This window comes from Leucoraja erinacea, chromosome 5, assembly GCF_028641065.1.
Source record: "Leucoraja erinacea ecotype New England chromosome 5, Leri_hhj_1, whole genome shotgun sequence".
NCBI classification, from domain to species: domain Eukaryota; kingdom Metazoa; phylum Chordata; class Chondrichthyes; order Rajiformes; family Rajidae; genus Leucoraja; species Leucoraja erinaceus.
The window spans coordinates 38,969,921-38,997,129 of record NC_073381.1 but is presented as its reverse complement, the minus strand read 5'-3'; the positions used below and the strand labels follow the sequence as shown (position 1 = coordinate 38,997,129).

Below are 27,209 nucleotides of genomic sequence, written 5' to 3'. Positions count from 1 at the left end.
TTAAATACAGAACCTATTTACCAGGGTGCAAATGTCCAACTCTAGAGGGCACAGTTGTAAGGTAAGAGGGGTAAAGTTTAATGGAGATGTGCAAGACAAGTTTTTTTTTTTACACAGTGAGTGGTGGGGTCTTGGTACACATTGCCAGGGATGGTGGTGGAGGCAGATACAATCATGACGTTTAAGAGGCTTTTAGATAGGCACATGAAATGCTTCGAGAGGCTGATCAAGGACTACATCTGCGTCTTCCTCCTTCGTACCATGGATCCGCTGCAGTTCGCATACCGTCAAAACACCTCCCTTCACCACATCCAGTTTAAATATCATTTGGAATATTTTGGAGGACCAAGAAACCAAGAACCAACCAAGATCCACAGATGATGCGGTCTCCCAGGTTTTGCACACCACTCTCTCTCACCTTGATAGCCAGAAGGGGTGTGTGTGTGGGGGGGGGGGGGGGGGGGTTCAGGTTCAGGTCCAACTCCATCATTATGTTTGATGATAACACAGTGGTGGTGGGCCTGATCTCCGATAACGATGAGAAGGCCTACCGGGAGGAGGTGGCTGATCTGGCACTCTGGTGTCGGAATAATAGCCTCCTCTTGAATGTCACAAAAACTAAGGAGTGTGGACTTTAGAAGAGAACAACCAAGGATGTACACGCCACTGGGGATAAATGGGACTACTGTAGATAGGGTGAGCAGCTTAAATACCTGGGAGTCCACATCACAGAGGATCTGACATGGACAACACACACTGCCGCACTGGTGAGAAAGGCAAGGCAACGCCTTTACCACATCTGGCAGCTGAAGAAATTCAGAGTCTCTCTGAGGATCCTTCAATCCTTCTACCATGGAAACATCTCGATCTGGTTTGGCAACAGCTCTGCGAAGGACAGGAAGGCTCTGCAGAGGGTAGTGCGAGCGGCCGAACGCACCACGGGAACTACACTCTCCCACCCTGCAGGACCTATACACCAGGAGGTGCAGATCCAAAGCCAACAAAATCATGAAGGACCACTACCACCCCAGCAACGGACTGTTCCAGCTGCTGCAAGCTCCTCTGCGATCTTGCAGCACAAACAGAGAGGCTGAGACGGAGTTTCTTCCCACAGGACTGTAAACTCTGATCTCACCAAGGCAAAAAAACTGTTGCGTCTTCTTTTTAAAAAATTAAAAAAAATGTAAATATTGGTTCTGTCCTGTTGTTTTGCACAATCCCGCAGGCATTGCCACTTTCATTTCACTGTACATCTTGTATGTGTATGTGACAAATAAAGTTGACTTGACTTTGAAGTGCATGGAATAGAGGGATATAGATCAAGTACAGGCACATGAGATCAACATAACTTGGTATCATGGTTAATGCAAACATTGTGGGCTGAAGGGCTTGATCCTGTGCTGGACTGTTCTATTGAAACCAATCAATCTGTTTTCTGCTCGCAAACATGGCTGATGGGGAATTGACAGGTTTTGGCAATGATAAGTCATTTAGAAAGCATATGCCACAAGAGGCATGTGTTTGTGTAGATAAATTAAAACAGAGTTAAGTTTGTTTCCAAAAGTTAACTTCAGTTCACCTGCTGCCTAAAATAAAGCCAATTCAACAACTTGTGTGTATGCAAGTGCTTTACTAGTTGCTTTTTGTAAACCGGACAAGCTTGAATTTCACCATGATCACAGCAATGTTACACTATCATTCCTCTGTTTCAGACTTGTGGAATTAGGAATTGGGCAGTACAATGTGGGTACGTTTTTGAAACTATTGTGGGAATAACCGGCTATCTTACAGATAACAAAATCTAAGAAAGATCAGATTTTTAAGACAGCAACTGAAAATAAACATCAAAACATGTATTACAAAAGTTCAGTTCCCTTTAAAGGGACCACTTTCTTAATTATTGAAATAAGTACCTCAACAATTCTTCAGTGTCCTCATCAAGGTTTACATTCACAGTGCTGCCTTTAAGCTCACCAGGACATGGAAGTAATAAAGGATCATTGGTTTGGACAGTTCCGCCCAAATCTGGGTCCTCAAACAACCTAAAGTCAGCTACAGAACAAGTTATTGTTAATAAACCGTTAGCTTTACAAAATAAATGTTTCACATTATAATTCAGCTATTAACCAGACTTTATTGCTTGCGGATCAGATAATAGTTAGATTCTACAGGCAAACTTTTAGTTCCTGTTAAACATAATCCAATGTTGTGTGCAAAGCATTAACTGTGCCGCTTGCTCAAGATGAATGGTTAACCTATTTATACTGGAAATAATAACTGGTGACCCTTCCTTGAATGATGGAAAATGTTAAACCAAAGGCAATTAGATGCATAAAGAAACAGAAGTTAAACACATGGGTTTTACAATAATGGAATATTGAAGCAATAGTAATTATTGTAATCTTGAAATACACATCAATGGGGGAAAATTGATATAAATATGTAAAATATAACTAACACCCATCAATTTGCCTTCATATCAGAAAGCAAGAAACAATAGAATATGGATATCCAACCATCTTCTTGAAATTTTCCGTCTACCTGCCTAACTGAACAAAACGCTAAAGTAAAAAAAAAATCAGATTCAATCCCAATTCACAAGCAATATCTACACTAGCTGATTATAACAAAGCCGAACACCTCCGCTCAGTCCGCAATAACTTGGCTCAGCACAAACTTCCCCTCCCCATTCCCAATCCGACCTCTCTGTCAATGGGTTGCTTGCGTCCGATATGGCATTGCTTCAAAAACAAATTGCTTGCGTTCGGATGGCCAATTCTCCCAATTTTGCTAGCGCTTGCTGTCTCCTCCCCTTCCTTAACCCTCGATCTATTCCTTCTTCTCCCCCACCCCCCATCAGTCTGAAAAAGGGTTTCGGCCCGAAACGTCGCCTATTTCCTTCGCTCCATAGATGCTGCTGCACACCGCTGATTTGGGGCCATTTTTTTTCTGTTCAAAATGTCTCTAAAAATATACGCTTCCTATTTTATTGTTTAAAATAGCAAGAGTAATCACAGCTGCTTTGTCATTCAGTACTATCCTTATTTCTCTACTTCACCTTCAATCAGGAACACAATCCTAACCAGAGATCACCTCTTGCTCCACCATGAATTGTTTTTTAAAATTGTGTATTTTTTGCACTCATCTTTTTTGCAGTCTCTTAAACTATCCTGTAAAATCTATGTATAATGCATGCTTTTGTGTATAACTGAATTACTTCCTCGATGCCACTGCAAGCACACAAACATCACGTGCAAGCCTTTACTGTCGTTTTTACTGACAATTATGTTTTTTTTTAGGGTGGCACAGTGGAGCAGCTGCTGCCTCACAGCGCCAGACACATGGGTTTCAATCCTGACCTCAGTTGTCTCTGTGGAGTTTGCACGTTCTACCTATGACCACGTAGGCTTCCTCCTATATTCCAAAGACGTGTGGATTAGGCCAATTGGCCTCTGTAAATTGTCCCGTGGATATGGTGTCGATGAGAAAGTGGGACTATATGGAACTAGTGTGAATTGGTGATCGATGGTCAGCATAGACTCAATGTGAATTGGTGATCAATGGTTGGCATGGACCCAGTGGGTCCCTATATTCTAAACCAAACCTGTACCTCACCATATTGTGCAAAGGACCATAAACTCAGCTTGACCTGGCCACCCGTTTCCTTTCTGTATAAAAGTCTATGTTCTTAAATATATACAGCAGCTTGGCTCGAAAGAATACTATGATAAAAAATTTCACAGGTTCATTAATCTGAATGAAGAAATTTATGTTCCTAAATATCTTCATCCATTTCTTGTGTGATGAGACAGAGGAAACATTTTGTATATAATCAGCCTTTTGACCCATCAGAACTTTTTTCATTGCAATGAAATCTTCCCTCATTCTTCCAAATATAGTGAACACTAGCCTAGTCCACAGTTCCCCTGTACTCCCTCTTAAGCAAATGCACACGTTTTTTTGGAAAAGAGGTCTAAAACTGCACAGTTGTGTAAAACCTACTCCAGTTGTGGCCTTTCCTACATAACTCATCCTTGCTCTTGCATTCAAAACCTTCTGTAATGGCTACTGTGTTTGGGAAATGAAGATCAGAAGTGAATTGGAGCAGGAATGTGTAATTTTGGTTGAGCACACTTTGGAAACCATTCTAGCAGACTGGAAAATACAGGAAATTATTTAGCATCAGTGTGATTCAGTGCCAGTACCTTTGGGAAGTTCAAGTTTTCAAACCCATTTTCTGAAATTGAAGCACAGCATCTAGGTTAGCATTCCCGCAGTATTGCGAGAATCAGCACTGTTAAAGGATAATTCCTGCTGAAATATTAATGTTTCAATGTTTAAGAAGGAACTGCAGATGCTGGAAAATCGAAGGTAGACAAAAATGCTGGAGAAACTCAGCGGGTGAGGCAGCATCTATTGAGCGAAGGAAATAGGCCGACGTTTCGGGTTGAGACCCTTCTTCAGACTCCAGGACTGATGTGGGGGGGGGGAGGGACAAGAAAGAAAGGAAGAGGCGGAGACAGTGGGCTGTGGGAGAGCTGGGAAGGGGAGGGGAAAGAAGGACCGAATGCCAAACCTGTTACAAAGCCCCTGTCCCACTGTACGAGGTAATTCAAGAGTTCTCCCAAATTTTCAACAATGTCCATAGCGGGTCCATAGGAGTTTTGTGGACCTGCTAAATCTGCTACTTGGATGAAAAGCTGTGGCATTGGGAAACCTTGAGAGCCCATTCCTCACCCAGCAACACAATGTGGAGAGGCTGCCCCTGATGGCTGTGGTTGGAGGTGCTGCAATGTGTAGCCTCTCAGTAATGAGATGCGGCGCGGACACACCGCGACGCCCTGTGTCTCCCTAGAATGGGAAAAATAGCAACGATCCCCTTACCTGCTTCAAGGCTGCTCACTCGGAGCAGTCTTGTACTCATCTCGTACAGCCGACAGGAACTTCTGGACTTCGGTTCCTGCGGCTGCAACAACTTTTTGGACAATCTCCCTCTTCCGTCTGAGCTCATCAGAGCAGAGACATTTCGCGCCACACCAGGGCATCGGAAATGTCCTCGCCTTCAGGGAACGGAGATTCCCCTCCTCCACCCTAGATGAGGTTCGCACCCGAGGGTCTCTTCCATACCCCCGCAACACTGCTCTCTCTCCCCATCCCCCTCACTCGCAACAAGGGCAGAGTCCCCCCCGGTCCTCACCTTTCACCCCACCAGCCTCCAAATACAACAAATAATCCTCCGCCATTTCCGCCACCTCCAACGTGACCCCACCACTCGCCACATCTTCCCATCTCCCCCCATGTCTGCCTTCCGCAAAGACCGCTCCCTCCGCAACTCCCTTGTCAATTCTTCCCTTCCCTCCCGTACCACCCCCTCCCCGGGCACTTTCCGTTGCAACCGCAAGAAATGCAACACCTGTCCCTTCACTTCCCCCCTCGACTCCATTCAAGGAACCAAGCAGTCGTTCCAGGTGTGACAAAGGTTCACCTGTATCTCCTCCAACCTCATCTACTGCATCCGCTGCTCTAGATGTCAGCTGATTTACATCGGTGAGACTAAGCGGAGGTTGGGCGATCGTTTCGCCGAACACCTCCGCTCAGTCCGCAATAACCTACCTGAACTCCCAGTGGCTCAGCACTTCAACTCCCCCTCCCATTCCCAATCCGACCTCTCTGTCCTGGGTCTCCTCCATTGCCAGAGTGAGCAACACCGGAAATTGGAGGAACAGCACCTCATATTCCGCCTGGGTTGCTTGCGTCCGGATGGCATGAAGATTGAATTCTCCCAATTTTGCTAGCGCTTGCTGTCTCCTCCCCTTCCTTAACCCTCGAGCTGTCTCCTCCCATCCCCCCGCCCTCGGGCTCCTCCTCCTCCCTTTTTCCTTCCTTCTCCCCCCACCCCCCATCAGTCTGAAGAAGGGTTTCGGCCCAAAACGTCACCTATTTCCTTCGCTCCATAGATGCTGCTGTACCCGCTGAGTTTCTCCAGCATTTTTGTGTATCTTCGGGTAATTTGCTTTATGTGCATTGGATCGTTTTGCCAGTTTTCTGTTCAAAATGTCTCTAAAATATACGCTTCCTATTTTATTGTTTAAAATAGCAAGAGTAATCTGGATGGCCCTTTCAGCTGCTTTGTCATTCAGTACTATCACAGGTGATGCTCCAACTCAATACCAAATTCCTTCTTTCTCTACTTCACCTTCAATCAGGAAGCCCAATCCTAATCCTACCAGAGATCACCTCTTGCTCCACCATGAATTGTTTTTTAAAATTGTGTATTTTTGCACTCATCTTTTTTTGCAGTCTCTTAACTATCCTGTAAAATCTATGTGTAATGCATGCTTTTGTGTTTATCTGAGACTATTAGCCCTCGATGCCACTGCAAGCAACATTTTATGTTTTTTTAGGGTGGCACTGTGGAGCAGCTGCTGCCATACAGCGCCAGACACATGGGTTCAATCCTGACCTCAGTTGTCTCTGTGGAGTTTGCACGTTCTACCTATGACCGCTTAGGCTTCCTCCTATATCCCAAAGACGTGTGGATTAGGCCAATTGGCCTCTGTAAATTGCCCCGTGTATATGGTGTCGATGAGAAAGTGGGACTATATGGAACTAGTGTGAATTGGTGATCGATGGTCAGCATAGACTCAATGTGAACTGGTGATCAATGGTTGGCATGGACCCAGTGGGTCAAAGGGCCTATATTCTAAACCAAACCTGTACCTCACCATATTTGTGCCAAGGACCATAAACTCAGCTTGACCTGGCCACCCGTTTCCTTTCTGTATAAAAGTCTATGTTCTTAAATATATTCAGCAGCTTGGCTCGACAGAATTCTGTGATAAAAAAATTCACAGGTTCATGATTCTGAATGAAGAAATTTATCTTCCTAAATATCTTCATCCATTTCTTGTGTGATGAGACAGAGGAAACATTTTGTATATAATCAGCCTTTTGACCCATCAGAACTTTTTTCATTGCAATGAAATCTTCCCTCATTCTTCCAAATTATAGTGAACACTAGCCTAGTTGACCTAATCACGTATCACAGTTCCAAGTATTAGTTGACAAACCTTCACTGTACTCCCTCTTAAGCAAATACACCCTTTTTTTGGAAAAGAGGCCTAAAACCGCACAGTTGTGTAAAACCTACTCCAGTTGTGGCCTTTCCTACATAACTCATCCTTGTTCTTGCATTCAAAACCTTCTGTAATGGCTACTGTGTTTGGGAAATGAAGATCAGAAGCAAATTGGAGCAGGAATGTGTAATTTTGGTTGAGCACACTTTTGGAAACCATTCTAGCAGACTGGAAAATACAGGAAATTATTTAGCAACAGTGTGATTCAGTGCCAGTACCTTTGGGAAGTTCAAGTTTTCAAACCCACTTTCTGAAATTGAAGCACAGCATCTAGGTTAGCATTCAACGCAGTATTGCGAGAATACAGCACTGTTAAAGGATAATGAAAAAATGCTGAAATATTAATGTTTGAGTAATGTTTAAGAAGGAACTGCAGATGCTGGAAAATCAAAGGTAGACAAAAATGCTGGAGAAACTCAGCGGGTGAGGCAGCATCTATTGAGCGAAGGAAATAGGCGACGTTTCGGGTTGAGACCCTTCTTCAGACTGATGTGGGGGGGGGGGGGGGGGGAAGAAGAAAGGAAGAGGCGGAGACAGGAGGCTGTGGGAGAGCTGGGAAGGGGAGGGGAAAGAAGGAGAAAGCAGGGACTAACGCTCAGTTAGAGAATTGCCAAAATGTTAATGTTAGAAAAAAGCTCAGTTAAGCCCCTGTCCCACTGTACGAGGTAATTCAAGAGTTCTCCCAAATTTTCCCCTGATTTGAACTCGGAGAATGTCCATAGCGGGTCCATAGGAGTTTGTGGACCTGCCCCCTTGGAAATCTGCTACTTGGATGAAAAGCTGTGGCATTGGGAACCTGGTGTGAGCCCCATTCCTCCACAGGTGCCCCACCAGCAAAAGCACAATGTGGAGAGGCTGACCCTGATGGCTGTGGTTGGAGGTGCTGCAATGTGTAGCCTCTCAGTGATGAGATGTGGTGGCTCAGCCTACTCCCTGGCCACCATGTTGTGTGTCGACCATCGTTGGACCATGGCAGCACCTGCGCCATGGATTTATAGACCACCTCGATCATCCTTCAAACCCTCCAGTTCGGATAGAGTCATACAATGTGGAAACAGGTCCCACAGACCAACTTGCCCACGCCGACCAACTTGCCCCATCTACACTATTCCCACCTGTCTGCTTTTGGGCCATATCCCACTAAACCTACCCTATCCATGTACCTGACTAAATGTTTCTTAAATGTTACAATAGTACCTGCATCAACTACCTCCTCTGGCAGCTTATTTTCCACCCTTTGTGTACATTACTCCTCAGGCATTGAATCTCCTCTCCCCCCCCCCCCCTCCCCCCTCACCTTAAACATCGATACGAAACATCACCCATTCCATCTCTCCAGAGATGCTGCTTGTCCCACTGACTGACTCCAGCATTTTGTGCCAGTCTTCAGTTTAAACCAGCATCTGCAGTTCCTTCCTACACAAGTAGCCAAAGGCTGTCAGGACTGTCAGTGGATAGGGCCTCAAGATATGTGCTCAAGGCCTATTTATCATCAAAAGCCTGCTTTGCCTCACAAGATTCATGTAGGCTTCAGAAGGCAAGTTTGTTTTGCCCTCCGAATCCGGGAAAAGTGTATGGGGAGCAATGATGGCAAATACAGGCTGTGGGCCAGGACAAGCACAATCATGGCCATTGTCTGACTCTTCTTAAAAAAATGCCTCATGAATAAACCCTTTCATCTTGTCCTATCAACCCTATTGCTACTCAAATTCCTCCTGGAGTTCCCTTCAATACAGACCTTTCCATTCATTCTATCTTCCTTCTGTTTAAGTATGTACTTCCTTACAAAAATGTCTTGATTCTTCCAGTTCCCAAATCCTCAAATTGCCAACTCTTTCTCTCAGTACAAATACTGTCTGATCTGAAAAACTTTCATGCTTAATTTCAGATTTGCAGCAGCAGCATTTTAAATGTTAAAATTCATTAAATTTTTAATGTTAAATATTCATCTATACTGAATATAATCTTGATAATTGGTTTATTTCATAAATTCAATTATGATTTTCCAGATGTGGTGATGAGATTTGAAATGGATAATTAGATCTGACCACTGGATTATTAATCTAAGAAAAAAAATCACCTTGCTAACATTTTCCCTTTATACTGCTGGCAAAAATTATTTAAGGGAGTAAATTAAAGCAGTATAGTTTTAATTGGGCTTATTTTTATTAACGTTGTGGGGAATCATTTCACTGGTTTACATTTACTTTATCAACTTTATCAACATCCAGTAATATAATACCTAAACTAACTGTTACAAGCATCAAAGATCATGTGGAAATCATATAATACGGGTGGCACAGGTAGAGCTACTGCCTCACAGTGCCAGAGACCCGGGTTTGACCCTGACTTCAGGTGCTGTCTGTGTGGAATTTGTACATTCTCAGTGTCTACGTGGGTTTCCTCCGGGTGCTCCGGATTCCCTCCCACATCCCAAAGACGTGTGGGTTTGTCGGTTAATTGGCCTCTGTAAATTGCCCGATGCATAAGGAGTCATAAGGTCATAAGTAATAGGAGCAGAATTATGCCATTCGGCCCATCAAATTTACCCCGCCATTCAATCGTAGCTGATCTATCTCTCCCTCCTATCCCAATTCTCCCGTCTTCTCCCCATAACCGCAAGGTTCCACGCGCGTGGCTGAAGGCAGCCACAGTGCCCTGCAGCCTTCAGGGCAGCCGAGACGGTTCGGCGATGCAAGCAGGCCCGGCTCACTGCCGGCATGGACCAACGTCGGGTGGGTCCCGGCAGGCGTTCCAGCTCACCGCGAACCTACGACGATGGAAGGCCACCCGAGAATCGCTTGCCGTGGACTGAAGATCTACCAGTAGGACCGGTAGGCCTGCACATCACGGACTACGAACTCAGGCCTGAGCCACCAGCATTGACCAAGAACGAGAGGGACGTGCCACACGAGGTCGAAGTCCCAGGGGGCTGAGATCACGAAGAACAAAGAGGACCCGGCATGGGGGCTGGGGCCGAGAACAAGAGGGACCTGTGGTGGTGGGTGGGATGAAGAAGGGACCAACAATATTTAAGGGTACTTTGTAACTTTGTCTGCGCCTTGTGGCGGCTCGTTTGTGAACTGTGAATGCAAAAACAAATAATTTCACTGTACCTTCACAGTACATGTGACAATAAAGTATCCATCTCTCGACCCCTGACACCCATACTAATCAAGAATCTATCTATCTCTGCCTTAAATATATCAATTGACTTCCACAGCCATCTGCGGCAAGGAATTCCACAGCTTCACTACCTTGGAGTGGGATTGAAAGTGGGATAACAAAGGACCATTGTGAACGGGTGATCGATGTTTGCCGTGGCCTTGGTGGGCCGAAGGGCCTGTTTCCATGTTGTTTCTTTCAATCAATTATTACAAACAAATAATAGTTCTCAAAAATCCAAATTGAAAACAGCACAAAGCCTCCTCTATATACAGCGATAAAACCTCCAACATCCACGAGTCACTCAAAAAGGACAAAAATACATACATCTGCCTTTTAAACTAACATCACATTAACACATAAGTACCGAATTTTGAATGTGAACGCGAATGGTGCTAAGAGGGCATGGAGCAGTATAATTAATTTCCAGAACAAAATACAATTGTTTCAGAGACAGCAGGCGTTAGCAACAGCTCTGCAGCTGTTTCTCACATTTCTCTCCTCCAGGAATTCAGTTGTGCTGAATCACAAGTGGCGGTCAGACATTCACACCTCAATGCTTCCCCGACTTCTGCATGTTGTGTGTAGGAAGGAACTGCAGATGCTGGTTTGAAACAGATACGCACAAAAAGCTGGAGTAACTCAGCGGGACAGGCAGCATCTCAGAAGAGAAGCAACGATTGACCTTTCGGACGAGACTCTTCTTCTCTCCAGAGATGCTGCCTCTCCCGTTGAGTTACTCCAGCTTTTTGTGTCTATCTTCTGCCTGTTGTCGTTCAGGCTGCAAGTCCTGAAGACCAGCTGGAGGTCAAATGTCAGCATGGGCCTCTAGACACTCTGTTACCAGAAGCACTAGTGCGATAGTTTCAGTGTATTATAAAATCACAAAGTACTGTAAATTAATTAACGTGAATACATTCCGGCAAGATTGTTAATTATCGTGCAAGTACCTGGCACAAAGGATAATTTAAATTAAAGAGGGTCAACAGATGGTATTCAATTGCTGTGAAGATTTCTTGTCATATTTCTAACAAAATCCCCAGAGAACCTAAATAAATAACTGCAAACAACTATTTTTGATTTGCCAGGGTGTGTTCTGCTTATTCAAAGTCAATTTAAGACAGGATATTAGAACAGTCACCATGGAAATTCAGGACTAAACTTCCTTGAGTGACAACCAGAACAATTTACTAAACAAAAAAATGATAGCATCCTTTCCGGACCAATTAACAAATATATAACACCTACTAACATTGCTCACAAGATCATAAGATATACGAGTAGAACTAGGCCACTCGGCCCATCGAGACAGCTCCTAGTCTGTGCTCAATAAATAAATCAACAGATTATTCTTCATTTAATTGGAACACTGAGCACTGTCAGTAATTGGGACATCACAGGTTTTATTTCTTTAATGAAAAAAGTGTCCAATGACTTTCTCAGCCGCACTAGCAGCGTAACTCACAAACTCACATTACAGTTTAGTTAATATGAGGCAATGAAAAAGGTGGATCTTCATAAATATTCAACAGCTAAACTGCTTTGTGGGAAGGGAATGCGACAGTGCCAACAAATGTGGACAATGTGATTCTACCCCACATTGAGCGGCACGGTGGCGCAGCAGTAGAGTTGTTGCCTTACAGCTCCAGTGACCTGGGTTCGATCCCGACTTCGGGTGCTGTCTGTACAGAGTGTGTACGTTCTCCCCGTGATCGCTTGGGTTTCTCTTGAGATCTTCAGTTTCCTCCCACACTCCAAGGATGTACAAGATTGTAGGTTAATTGGCTTAAATGTGAAATTGTCGGTTAATGTGTGTTAATGTGCGGGGATCACTGTTCAGTGTGGACACGGTGGTCCAAAGGCCTTGTTTCCGCGCTGTATCTCCAAACTAAACCAAAACAAAATCAGATGGGTGACTCCTTCTGTTCGAAGATCGACATGGGAAAGTCAGTAAACACTGTCACCTAGTGTTGCTCATATTTACTAAGTCAGTACTCACCTTCCTTGAAAGTGGATTTTGTTGTGGCTGTTGTGGTGGAACCTTTAACTGGTTCAAAGAGCCCAGCATCAGCATCTACTTCGTCATCAAAAAGAGTAAACTTGTGTTTTGTCTGCTGCTTAGTAGACTCAGTGCTTCTTGCAGACTTCTTTTTATAGCTGAAAAAATATGCTTAATGTTAGTGAATACGATCACGAGGAGAGGTCCTTCAAAAGCAATTAACACAGTTTAATGCCTTTTAATGGCAATGCTATAATAGGAATGACGTTTAGCTATCATCGTTGTGCATTCCCCAACTGTGAATTTGCCACCCAAGAGCACTGTGACAGCGAGTTCAACAGGAGGACAGCAGGAACTCAAGAAAGTGCCTCATCACCACTTTCTCAAGGGCAATTAGTGATGGGCAATAAACAGTGGCTTTATCAGCTAAATCCATGTCCCATTAATAACTGGAATAATTCACAATAAGTGCGTCAAATAAATGCCCACTAGATATTAATGTGATTTACTTTTATTTCAGAAGTCTGAAGAAGGGTCTCAACCCAAAACGCCACCTATTCCTTCTCTCCAGAGTTGCTGCCTGACCCGTTGAGTTACACTTTGTGTCTATCTTCAGTGTAAACCAGCATCTGCAATTCCTCCTCACACACTCAGGATCTGCCCCCTTGTTGCACCTCATCTTAACCATATAACAATTACAGCATGGAAACAGGCCATCTCGGCCCTACAAGTCCGTGCCGAACAATTATTTTCCCTTAGTCCCATCTGCCTGCACTCAGACCATAACCCTCCCTCCATTCCTTTCTCATCCATATACCTATCCAATTTATTTTTAAATTATAAAATCGAACCTGCCTCCACCACTTCCACTGGAAGCTCATTCCACACAGCTACCACTCTCTGAGTAAAGAAGTTCCCCCTCATGTTACCCCTAAACTTCTGTCCCTTAATTCTGAAGTAACGTCCTCTTGTTTGAATCTTCTCAATGGGAAAAGCTTGTCCACGTCAACTCTGTCTTTCCCTCTCATCATTTTAAAGACCTCTATCAAGTCCCCCCTTAACCTTCTGCGCTCCAAAGAGTAAAGCCCTAACTTGTTCAACCTTTCTCTGTAACTTAGTTGCTGAAACCCAGGCAACATTCTAGTAAATCTCCTCTGTACGCTCTCTATTTTGTTGACATCCTTCCTATAATTAGGCGACCAAAATTGTACTCCATACTCCAGAATTGGTCTCACCAATGCCTTGTACAATTTTAACATTACATCCCAACTTCTATACTCAATGCTCTGATTTATAAAGGCTAGCATACCAAAAGCTTCCTTTACCACCTTATCTATATGAGATTCCACCTTCAGGGAACTATGCACAGTTATTCCTAGATCCCTCCGTTCAACTGCATTCCTCAATTCGCTACCATTTACCATGTACGTCCTATTTTGATTTGTCCTGCCAAGATGTAGCATCTCACACTTATCAGCATTAAACTCCATCTGCCATCCTTCAGCCCATTCTTCCAAATGGCCTAAATCTCTCTGTAGACTTTGGAAATCTACTTCATTATCCACAACATCACCTATCTTAGTATCATCTGCATACTTACTAATCCAATTTACCACACCTTCAACCAGATCATTGATGTACATGACAAACAGCAGTGGACACAACACAGATACCTGAGGCACCCCACTAGTCACCTGCCTCCAACCCGATAAACGGCCATCCACCATTATTCTCTGGTGTCTCCCATTCAGCCACTGTTGAATCCACCTTGCTACTCCTGCATTTATACCCAACAATTAAACCTTCATAACCAACCTTCCATGAGGAACCTTGTCAAAGGCCTTACTAAAGTCCATATAGACAACACCCACTGCTTTACCCTCATCAATTTCCCTAGTAACCCCTTCAAAAAATTCCAGAAGATTAGTCAAACATGACCTTCCAGGCACCAATCCATGTTGACTGTTCCTAATCAGACCCTGTTTATCCAGATGCTTATATATATTATCTCTAAGTATCTTTTCCATTAATTTGCCCACCACTGAAGTCAAACTAACAGGTCTATAATTGCTAGGTTTACTCTTAGAACCCTTTTTAATCAATGGAACAACATGCGCAGTACGCCAATCCTCAGGCACTATTCCCGTTTCTAATGACATTTGAAATATTTCTGTCATAGCCCCTGCTATTTCTACACTAATTTCCCTCAATGTCCTAGGGAATATCCTGTCCGGACCTGGAGACTTATCCACTTTTATATATTTCAAAAGTGTCAGTACTTCCACTTCTTTGATCCTCATAGTTTCCATAGCTACTCTACTCGTTTCCGTTACCTCACATAATTCAATATCCTTCTCCTTTGTGAATAACGAAGAAAATAAATTGCTCAATATCTCCCCCATCTCTTTTGGCTCTGCAGATAGCTGTCCACTCTGACTCTCTAATGGACCAATTTTATCCCTTGTTGTCCTTTTGCTATTAATATAGCTGTAGAAACCCTTTGGATTTACTTTCACCTTACTTGCCAAAGCAACCTCATATCTTTTTAGCTTTTCTAATTTATTTCTTAAGATTCTTTGTACATTCCTTATACTCCTCAAGCACCTCATTTACTCCATGCTGCCTATAATTATTGTAGATCTCTCTCTTTTTCCGAACAAGTGTCCAATTTCCCATGAAAACCAGGGCTCTTTCCAATTTTTACTATTTCCTTTCAACCGGACAGGGACATAAAGATTCTGTACTCTTAAAATTTCCCATTTAAATGTCCTCCATTTCTCTTCTACATCCTTCCCATAAAACAAAATGGCCCAATTCACTCCTTTTAAATCATTTTGCATATCATCAAAGTTAGCCTTTCTCCAATCAAAAATCTCAACCCTAGGTCCAGTTCTGACCCTTTCCATAATTATATTGAAACTAATGGTATTGTGATCACTGGACCCAAAGTGCTCCCCAACGCATAACTCCACCACCTGACCTGTCTCATTTCCTAACAGGAGGTCCATCACTGCCCCTCCTCTAGTAGGTACCTCTATGTATAGCTGCAAAAAACTATCCTGCACACATTTTACAAACTCCAACCCATCCAGCCCATTTACAGAATGTGTTTCCCAGTCTATGTGTGGAAAATTGAAATCTCCCACAATCACTACCTTGTGCTTACTACTAATATCTGCTATCTCCTTACATATTTGCTCTTCCAATTTTCGCTCCCCATTTGGCGGTCTATAATACACCCCTATAAGTATTGCTACACCTTTCCCACTTCTCAGTTCCACCCAAATAGCCTCCCTAGACGAGCCCTCCAATCTATCCTGCCAAAGCACTGCTGTAATATCTTCCCTGACAAGCAATGCAACTTGGGACGTGTGCCGGTCGAAGACCTGGAGCTTGTTCAAACCCGCTGAGTTACTCCAGCTTGTGTAGGAAGGAACTGCAGATGCTGGTTTAAACCGAAGATAGACATAACAGCATCTCATATTTCACTTGGGCAGCCTACAACCCAGTGGTATGAATATTGATTTCTCTAACTTTGAGTAACCCTGGCATTCTCTCTCTCTCCATCCCTCCCCCACCCAAGTTGCACCAGCTTCTCGTTTTCACCCACCAAACAGCTAACAATTGCCTGTTTCCTTTATCATAGTTACTTTTTTGCATATCTTTTATTCATTGTTCTATATCTCTCTACATCATTGTCTACTTCTCCCATTCCCTCTCTCCAGAGATGCTGCCTGTCCTACTGAGTTACTCCAGCTTTTTGTGTCTATCTTTGGTATAAAGCAGCATTTGCAGTTCCTTCCTACATACAGTGCCCTCCATAATGTTTGGGACAAAGACCCATCATTTATTTATTTGCCTCTGTACTCCACAATTTGAGATTTGTAATAGAAAAAAAAATCACATGTGGTTAAAGTGCACATTGTCAGACTTTAATTTTAAATGATAGGTCTTTGTCCCAAACATTATGGAGGGCACTGTACTTTTCACTTAACCTGCATTTTGGCCCTAAAAGATTGAATCATTATCAAAAATGTGTTCACAATGTAAATTTATTGGATGGAGTTGGGATTTGTTGTCAGAAAGTTGACTTATCCTGGTTTACATAGTGACACAATAGGCCCTTTTCTCTGCTTCCAGTAATTGCTTTCCACATGAAAAGGAAACTGTTGGTACACCATGTACAAGTCTAAAATGGTCCTGGCACCTTCAACCAGGAAGCATCTTATTATTTTCCTGCCAATACTGTATTCCCCAATGGTGTCTGGTAAGAAAAGTACAGGATTATTTTGAGGCCTATTTTAGAATAATGCAAAGCTACTCAAGAAAACAAAAAAGGTGACTATGCATAACAGAGAAAAAAATCAAATAGTTGTCAGTTCATGGAATATAATTACCTATACCTTTTTCATTTAAGTGTAACTATCAGGTTGATCAAGTGATGTCTTATTGAACGTTTTATGGTTACCACATCCATTGGTTCCAACGTACTCTGCTAGATGGAGACAGAAAGAAGTGCTGGTGCTGGAATCTTGATGCTTCAAAACAGTGTTAGAGTAATTCAGCATGTTAGGCACCATCAATGGGTGACAAGGATAGGCCATGTTTCCGGGAGGGTCTTCACCTGCAATGGTGTTCTATCCATGTACACCAGAGATGCTGCCTGATGATCTGCTGAGTTATCCAGCAATTTGCGTTTTACTCCACTCCTTGCCATAAGTGTCTGATTCTGCAATTACTGTCTTAGCTCTTTAGAGACATCATCCTGTATCGCTGCCTCACCAATAACATGGCTACCTTCTATCCAAGCAGAGCCCACACAAATATATATTTTTCTTTTAGTTGTCCTTTTGCATACCTTTCATTCAGTTATTCTTTGTACCTCTTTATACATCTAGTTTCCCTCTCCCCGAATCAGTCTGAAGAAAGGTCTCGACCCGAAACATCACCTATTCATTTTCACAAGAGATGCTGTCTGACCTGCCAACTTACTACAGCTTTTTGTGTCCATCTTCAGTGTAAACCAGCATCAGCAGTACCCATATATTTCTTCAAGATGACTCTGGTTTACCAACCTACGAGTTTTGGGATTATCACTACCCTCCCCCTCACACTGTGTTTGCTTCGTGCTCAAATATTTTACAACATTTTAGCAGCCTCACACATTTCCTTGTTTTGACAACCTGAATCGATTTCATAACTAATTAAATCATGAACATTTAAACTCATCCATTTATTACAAACGCATTATCCATCTCTGATTAGTGTCTTCCCACTTCTGGGAAGGGAGCATACTTCCTAGCTTCATCAGCCATCTTCTAGTTTTTAAAATATATGGGACATCGAGCCTAGTAATTATGGCCTATCCCAAATTGCCTTTGGACTTTGAGGTTCACTAGACTATTTTGGAGGTTAGTTTAGACAACCACACAACTCTGCACCTGTGTGTGCTTTCAGGATGGCAAATCTCCTTCACTTAAAGATATTAGTGAATAAGATGGATCTTTAACCAAATCATTGTTGCAGTCACCATTTTGATACTAGCCTCTTATTCCAGTTTTAACAATTGAACCAAAATTCTCCATTTGCTGTGGCTCAAAGCTTCACGAATGATCGAAACTTCCAGATATTGATCTATTCGATCAATCACCAAGCAGTCCACCCTGCATCATACCATTTCCAAATGAAAAACACAACATGCTGGATAATTTCATCAATTTGTGGGGAGAGAAACAGTCTGAAGAAGGTTGTCGACACAAAATGTCACCTATCAATATCTCTCAGAGATGTTGCCTGACATGTTTAATTACTCCGGCACTTTGTGTTCTACAGGAAACAGTGGTAATGTTTCAGATCAACGGCCTTCCATTGCAACCGCTTCATATCAATAACCTTCAACAAAGCTGGTTATAATTAAAGGTCGTTGACTCAAAACTTTGCGACTGGCTCGAGGTTCTGCCACGTTATGTGCACGAGGACTTTTTGTTTTGAAAATTTGGCCAGCTCCTAATGTGTAACAATGAGCTGGTGTTCGCATAATATTCCAACTTCTAGCAATTTTTAAAAAATCTGAACACTGAAGAGGCCCTGATTATTAAATGAGATGTCTTATGTGTAGGAAAGAGCTGCAGATGCTGGTTTAAACTGAAGATAGACACAAAAAGCTAGAGTAACTCAGTGGGACAGGCAGCATCTCTGGAGAGAAGGAATGGGTGACATTTCAGTTCGAGACTCTTCTTCAGACCCGAGTCTGAAGAAGGGTCTCAACCCGAAACGTCACTCATTCCGTTTCTCCAGAGATGCTGCTTGTCCCGCTGAGTTACTCTAGCTTTTTGTAACTATCTGCAGATGTCTTAGATCTTTTCAGAGGCAATTAATCCCAGCTCTCATAGCAGTTTAGGAAACCATCAAGGCTGTTTACTAGCACCAACATCAGAAAGAAAAATTTCCCGTCACAAACTATAGTAAAATTGTATGCAAATTGGGGTTTGAACTTGTGGTTTGACACAATACAAAAATTAATCTTCATAGCAGTACAAGTGAGGCATAATGTTTGTTTTGGCCACTCAGGGTGCAAGTTATATGTGGCTAATAGTGAAAGGATTGTTTCTGAATTAAGTACTGTTCTCAAAAACATTTAAAGATACAAAGGAATGCTTTGTATAGTGGTTATTATTTATAGAGACCTATAGGTAACTTCCATAGTCACTCTCCAGGAAATTTATGTATTAGCCCAGTATTAATCAACATAAAAAAGTGTGAAATTATTATTTCTTAACTTCAATTTATTTTGACAAGACTGGGTCAACAAGGAATTGAAATTCATGAGCCACCTTTTTATGACTAAATTATTTTATTAAATAGTACAAATGACAATCCTGTACAAAGTCTGACATCTATTTATTTTAATTAAGACATAAAATGCAAAACACAAAACTAACTTTTTTAGCTAAAATGGAGGTGGCACCAGCTAAAAACATCTGTGACCTATCGGGAATCCGGGAGACCATGTACCAGTTTTCATTGGAGCTGGCAGTCTAAAGAGTAGCCTCAAATTCGTGGGCATTAACTTGATTAATCCTGTTTATATCAACAGGACGATGGTGGAGAAAGTCAAAAACTTCAAATTCCTGGTCGTGCATGTTTCCGAAGATCTTTCCTGGACCCAGCACACCGATCATAAAAGAAGCACATCAACGCCTCTACTTCCTGAGAAGATTACGGAGATTTGGAATATCTGAGAGGATTCTCTTGAACTTCGACAGGTGTACAGTAGCGAGCATATTGTCTGGTTGCATCACGGCCTGGTTCAGCAACTTGAATGCCCAGGAGCGACGAAGACTGCAAAAAGTTGTGAACACTGCCCGGTCCATCATCGGCTAACCTCCCCACCTCGTTGCATCTCCCCCTTTCCTAATCGACCACCATTCAGATAATAGTCTACTTTCCTGTTCTTGCCACCCAAGTGGATAACCTCACATTTATCCACATTATACTGCATCTGCCATGCATTTGCCCACTTACCCAACCTATCCAAGTCACCTTGCAGCCTCCTAGCATCCTCCTCACAGCTAACACTGCCCCCCAGCTTCGTGTCATCTGCAAACTTGGAGATGTTGCATTCAATTCCCTCGTCCAAATCATTAATATATATTGTAAATAGCTGGGGTCCCAGCACTGAGCCTTGCGGTCACTGCCTGCCATTGTGAAAAGGACCCGTTTACTCCTACTCTTTGCTTCCTGTCTGCCTGCCAGCCAGTTCTCTTCCCTCATCTACCTGCACTCCAAGGAATAAAGTCCTAGCCTGCTCAATCTCTCCCTGTAGCTTAGGCCCTCGAGCCCTGGCAACATCCTCGTAAATCTTCTCGGCAACATCCTCGTAAATCTTCTCGGCAACCTTTCCAACTTAACATCAGCTCTCCTATAACAGGGTGACCAAAGCCGATCACAATATTTTCAATGAGGCCTCACCAATGTCTTGTACAACTGTTGCATGACCTGCCATCTTCTATACTCAAATCCTGACTGATGAAGGCAACGCTCCAAAAGCTTTTTTTCTTCTACAAACTATAGCTTTGGTTAAGGTGCAATATGTTTATCTGGCTCCTTTTTCTACATTGTTACTATTGTTGCATTTGAATTGCAAAATTCCCGTAACTGGTTCAGTTGGTGTTATCAGATTGAATTTCAAAGCATATACTTTTAAGTATCCAACCAAAGCGTGACAAATCCTTAACAGGCTAAGATTAATAGCCAATGAAAACTTCCAAGAAAAATCTAAAAACTAATGACCGTCTAGACCAAGTAATTTAAGATGTGCCAGCACATTGAGAAGTCCTGACTTATCATCAATGCATCCTTTTATAAGCTTGACGTCCTAAAACGGGATGTTTTGCTGGACTTGATTTCTTGGATCAGAACTCATGCGGCACACAGCCAAACTATATCAACTGACCAATTTAAAAGGAGCACATAGCTCCTCAATACTGAGAATTGGGTTGAATTTCAAAATCTATGCTTGTGCTTAGCACGATTTACTTCACGACATGCTATATACACAATAGCTGATAAAGATTTTGCTGCTAGTTAAACTTTCAAGAAAGGCACGCAAGCATTTTACACAAATTATTTAGATATTGTTGCATTAACAAGCAGCTAATAGAGTTATAGAGTGATACAATGTGGAAACAGGCCCTTTGGCCCAACTTGCTCACACTGGCCAACATATCCCAGCTATACTAGTCCCATCTGCCAGCATTTTGTCCATGTCCCTTCAAACCTGTCCGATCCATGTACCTGTCAAACCGTTTCCTAAATGTTGGGATAGTTCCTCCCTCAATTACTTCCCCTGGCAGCTTGTTCCATACATTCACCACCCTTTGTGTGAAAAAGTTACCCCTCTGATTTCTATTGAATCTTTTCCCCATCACCTTAAACCTATGTCCCCTGGTCCTCTATTCAAGATACTCTGTGCATCTACCCAGTCTATTCCTCTCATTACCTTATACACCTCTCTATAAGATCACCCCTTATCATCCTGCGCTCCAAGGAATAGAGTCCCAGCCTACTCAAGCTCTGCCTATAGTTCAGACCCTCTCGAACTGGCAACATTCTCATGAAAGATAATAAAAATAAAATGGTTTTCAATCTGGCCTATAAGCTTTTTGCTCTATCTCCATACTGAATTGTGATGCAATGTCTTATCATTTAAAATGATTTCTAATTTGCTGAACTTTCAAAAGCTATCTGTAAGACCTTTTTTAGATTCATGCACACAATTATATGGAAAACTTATCATATCCAAATATTATCATATCATAAATATTTGAAAATAATTATTTGTCAAATACTTAAATGGCAAATATAAAATATCCATCATTTAAATATTTTAGGATAGTAAATTGTATGTTCAGTAAAAGGTTTGCTCAGTAAATTAGAAATAGTTTAAAATGTTCTGCAAATTAATAAGAAAAAAGAAAATTCTTAGCTGAGCAAGAACATTTTAACATTAACATGAAAACTGAATTAGGATGTGGTTAACGTTAGCATTTAGCCTCAAATCAAAGTTCTGGGTTTTGTCAACTTTGCCAACGATATCTTTAAGGTTGAAATTTGATGATGCTGCGTTGATTCAGCACTCCCAGTACACAAGCAGTGTGGATAGTGACAGCGAACACACATTTTACACATTGCTTCTGATTCAGCCCTGGTCTTAAAAGCCCATGGGAAAGAAGATTTAAGATGTGAATAATTACATTACTCATATCCCTTTTCAAACAATAAAGGAAAGGCATGACGTATTTTCCTTTAATAGCCCCATAGAGCCAACAGTGATTCCATTTACCATTGTGGTTTTGTGAAAATTCTCAAAGCAAGAAAGCACTTCTGTGACCTACACCCATGAACCGGAACATTGCTTATAATTGGCATCAAGTTAAATTAAACTAACTGTACTCCCTTTTTTTTTAACATGGATGCGCAAAAAAACAAACTGCTGGAGGAACTCAGCGGGTCAAGTAGCATCTGTGTGCCAAAGGAAACTGTCGATTTCTCAGGTTAAGACCTGAAAAGTCGACAATTCCTTTCCCCACTTTACTGAACAGAGACCAGTCATTCACTCAGCTAATCCCTGAAAATGTTTCATCTCAGCCCCAGCTTCTGCTTATTTTCCTTTATTTCAAGTCAACCCCACCAATATTCAGTAGAACTCTGATAATCCAGCCTATTTGGTACTTTGATCAGGCCACACTGGCAAATTTTCTGGACTAAGATTGATTGAAGTGTTTGAACAATACATCAAGGAAATAGGCACTTCATCCCACCGAGTCCACGCCAACCTTCGATCACCCGTTCACACTTGTTCTATGTTATTCCGTATACATCCATTCCCTTCACACCGGGAGCAATTTTTTTACAGAGGCCAATTAACCTATAAACCTGCACATCTTTGTGGTATAGGAGCAAACCAGAGCACAGAGGAAACTCACGCGGTCACAGAGAGAATGTGCAAATTCAGCACAAACCGCTTCCGAGATCGAGATCGAACCCAGGTCTTTTGCGCCGTGAGATACCTGCTCTACCAGCTGTGACACTGTGCCACTTTATCAGATGTAGTTTTTGTGATTGGATACTTGTGATGAGTGATGTCCCACATTATTGGGGATGGGATCCTTTCTGCTTCTAACATACAAGATAACTAGGATGTGGATGAGGATGTGGGAGGCAAGATCTGGAAGTTTGCAGATGACAATAAAGATAGCGGAGTTGTTGATTAAGAGGGAAGGTTATCTTAAGTTGCAGATAAATTTTGATGAGTTTGTAAAACAGGCTGACAGTCGAGTTTAATCCAGATAAACCTGAGGCGATATATTTTGGGAGCACTAATGATACAAGATCATAGACCATGAATGGTAAGGTCTTAAGGAGTATGGTGGAACAGAGGGACCTTGGAGTACAAGTCCACAAATCCCTGAAGATGGCAATGCAGGTCGTTAGTATGGGTTAGGAAGGCATATGGAATTTGGGCCACATGTGAGACAATCTTCTTCTTGCGAATGAAACATAAATAAACTAAAGCAATAGTTAGATCTCAAGCCGGGTGTTGAGCAGTCAGGTTGTTGTCTCTGCGTCAATGTCTGCCAGGCCCTGAGCTCCATTTGGTGGGTGGTAGAACAGGACCCAGAGATGACATGGTTGGCTGTCTGTTGTTCTGCTCCACATTCACAGGCTGGGCTCTGGCTGAGTCCCCATCTCCACACACTGGCATTGAAACGCACAACTCCAGTACCAAGTCTGTTGAGCTTCACCCATGCTCCAGCGAAATGCATTAAACTTTAGGTGAGGTCAGACCCCTGGACAGCCTTTATCTGGTGAAGAGATGTAGCTGTGTAATGGAGACAAGGTTGTCTTCCACTCCTGTGACCACGGTGGCTATCCAGTGTGCTTTTGTCTCAGTTGGCTGGATGGACGCTAGGAGTTGTTTTCCATGTGGAGCAAAGGGGTGACGGGACTTCAGGCGGGGTGGCCTCTGCTCTCTGCTGATAGCCTGATGGAGGAGGTGATCTGGGTCCATGGCACGACATTGTCAGCCAATGAATACAAAAGTAGGGAGGTTATGTTCCAAATTTATAAAAAACTTGGTACATCCTCAGAACAGTTGCTGTCACTGAGGTATTAAAAGGATGGGATAGTGTTGGGAGAGGATTTAGAGGAGATTCACCAAGATGTTGCTTCATATGAAGCAGCTCCATCATGCAAAGGATTGGAGAAGCTAGGTCTATTCTCCCTGGTACAGAGGAGGTTAAGAAGGGACAGGATTGAAGAATATAAAATTATGAAGGGAATAAATAGGGTAGATTCCAATGAAACTTTAGCTCTAATCAGAATAAAATAAAACTAGAGGACATGGGTTTCAGGTAAGGGGGGGTGGGGTGCGGGCGAAGGTTGAGATTTGAAGGAAATATGTTATCCGAGCACTAAAAATCAAAGGATATTTTCAAGTTGACATGTACCTAGAATGCATACCTGAAAGAATGATGGAAGCTGGGTCACTGACAGCATTTAAGAGGGGTCCAGATGAGCGCTTAGATTGGTTAGGCATAAAGGGCAATGGAACAAGTGCTTGGTGATGGGATGAATAGAGAAGGATACCCACTGGTCAACATAGATGTTGGGTCAAATGGCCTCTTCCCATACTGTACAATTGAATAAGTATTATAAATACACCAAAGAATTTTACTGCACCTTTTTGTTTAGATTTTACTGAGGGGCTATTAGAGATTTTCCAGTGAATCATACAAATTTAAGTGGATACTGGATAGACACTAAGTGCTGGAGTAGCTTAGCGAGCCAGGTAGCCTCTGCAGACAAAGGATAGGTGACGTTTTGGGTCCGGAGGTTTCTTCAGAGTTTAAAGGAGATGTGGGAATGGAACACCAGAGTGTCTAAAGGGGGGAAGCGGGGAATAACAAGGCCCCAGTGTGCTTAAAGAATGCCTGGGAAAGTGGTTCCAGAGAGACAGATACCAAACCATCAGGATTTCAGGGTAACAAGTTATTAGAGTTTTACTTTTTTTTTTTTAATATCTTCTGCTCAGGCAATTCCTCAGGATCATGGACAGCATACTTCAACTCTGGTTTTGCAGGTTGGAGGTAGAATGACAAACTGTGCCACAGATGGGCAAGTGGTGACTCCTTAGGAGCTTCCTCTTTGATGCTTTAATGCTATTTATTTCAACCACTTCTATTGGTAATGCAATCCATACTATCACCACACGTGGATACATAAGGTTCCCACAGTTTCATCATTGGATCTATTGATGATTAGCTTGCACGTTTAACCAAACCTCTCTTTAAGTGCAAACATTTACTCTGTGTGCAGTCTAAAACAGTGTTGAAACAGGACTTTGGTTTATTTAAAGGGAGTGTGGGAACAGGCCCCCGGTGTGTTTAAAGGAAGCGGAGGAACTCGTCACTTCAAAAGGCACGTTGTTACCTCTCAGTTCTTTCTCTTCACCGGTGGGTCCTACATGGGAAATATTCAGGAGTTATAGAATTATGGGTTAGTATACCTTTATTAAAATAAGAATCAATCTTCAAAACAACTTGTTCACAAGTTAATTTAAGGGTGCTTTAAGACTATTGAAACCAGTCATTGGGACATTCCAATTGGTACCACTAAGGACAATAGATGGATGTCATGTTAATATAACCCAATGAAACCTTTGTGATGGAATACATTACGTTACCATCTTACTTATCAACATATCGTTAAAGACTATGTCTGCCACAGTGCACAGTTTGTCTGGTCATTTAATATTCTGCTGTTTAGTTTAATTTAGTGTAGTTTAGTTTAATGATACAACATGGAACCAGGCCCTTTGTCCACCGTGTCCACACTGACCACTGATCACCCGTTCGCACTTGTTCGAAATGTCCCCTCTTTCCAAACCACTCTCTACACACTTTACAACAATTTACAGCAGCCAATTAATCTACTAACCTGCACGTCTTTGGGATGTGGGCAGAAATGCGAACACTCATAAGAAACCCACTCAGTTGCAGGGAGAATATTCAACTGCGCACAGATAGCACCAAAGATCAAGATTGAGACGGGTCATTGGCGCTATGAGAACACAGCTCTACCAGCTGTGACATTGGTCTGCCCATTGTGTACCCAAGGAGCCATCCCCAGCACTGTACCTAAAGAGACACATTTTGGGTGTCTGGGTTCTGTCATCAGAAGCTTCCAGAGCTTTCATGTAAATTAATTTATCCCAACAATGGTGTTTGAATATTCAGAAGTGTCTTGACAGCTTCAGTGTATTCTTATAGTAAATATGTACTTCTGCAAAGTGACCTGCCTATACTCAAAATGTTAAGGCTAAGTACATAGTTAGAGCAATTGAAACTACAGTTAATCATTTGCTGCCTGCCTGACCCACTGAATTACTCCAGGACTGTCTTTTTTTGTAAATCATTATCTGCAGCTCCTTTTGCCTATGCTGATCATTTATTGTTATCATAGAGACACACAGCACGGAAACAAGCCGTTCGGCACAACTTGCCCATGCCAACCATGGTGTACATCTACTCTAATCCACCCAGCCTGCATTTGGCCCCTATCACTCTAAACCTATCCTATTTACGTAGCTGTCCAAATGCCTTTTCAATGCCATTATGGTACCTGCCTCAACTACCACTTCTAGCATCTCGTTCCAGAAACTCACCACCCTGTGTGTGAAACAGTTACACCTCAGGTTCCCATTATACAGGTTATTACATTATCCCATTTTCACACAGAGAGTGGTGAATCTCTGGAACTCTCTGCCACAGAGGGTAGTTGAGGCTAGTTCATTGGCTATATTTAAGAGGGAGTTAGATGTGGCCCTTGTGGCTAAGGGGATCAGAGGGTATGGAGAGAAGGCAGGTACGGGATACTGAGTTGGATGATCAGCCATGATTATATTGAATGGCGGTGCAGGCTCGAAGGGCCGAATGGCCTACTCCTGCACCTAATTTCTATGTTTCTATGTTTCTATATTTTTCTCATTTCACCTTAAACTCATGTCCTCTAGTTCTCTAGAGACAGTGAGAAAGGGAGGGAAGCATGGAATGCCAACGTCCCCGGGTGTTGTACCTCTTGTGAACAGGTTCACCAACTTAGAAGCTGTCGGGACAGAAGACGTGTTTACACTGAGCGGCGGACTGGCTTGCGATGCAAATAGGGCTGTTGAGCCAAAACCAAAAAGGCCTAAGGCAGGCAACGCCATTGTATTGGGAGACTCCATTGTGAGAGGTACGGACAGGGGTTTCTGCGGCAGCAGACGGGATGCGAGGATGGTGTGCTGCCTTCCTGGTGCCAGGATCCAGGATGTCGTGGACAGAGTGAAGAAAATCCTCAAGGGGGAA

General features: G+C 42.6%; 1 protein-coding gene across 1 annotated transcript in view; it reads right to left on the bottom strand.

Moving 5' to 3' along the window:
- The window catches only part of hs1bp3 (HCLS1 binding protein 3), a 51,433-nt gene that overhangs the window by 6,399 nt on the left and 17,825 nt on the right, over positions 1-27,209 (bottom strand). The window contains exons 4-5 of the mRNA XM_055636365.1: positions 12,301-12,458; positions 1,914-2,052 (exon numbers count right to left, since the gene is read on the bottom strand). Of these exons, the coding sequence (XP_055492340.1) occupies positions 1,914-2,052; positions 12,301-12,458 (297 nt within the window). The remainder of the gene's footprint in view (positions 1-1,913; positions 2,053-12,300; positions 12,459-27,209) is intronic.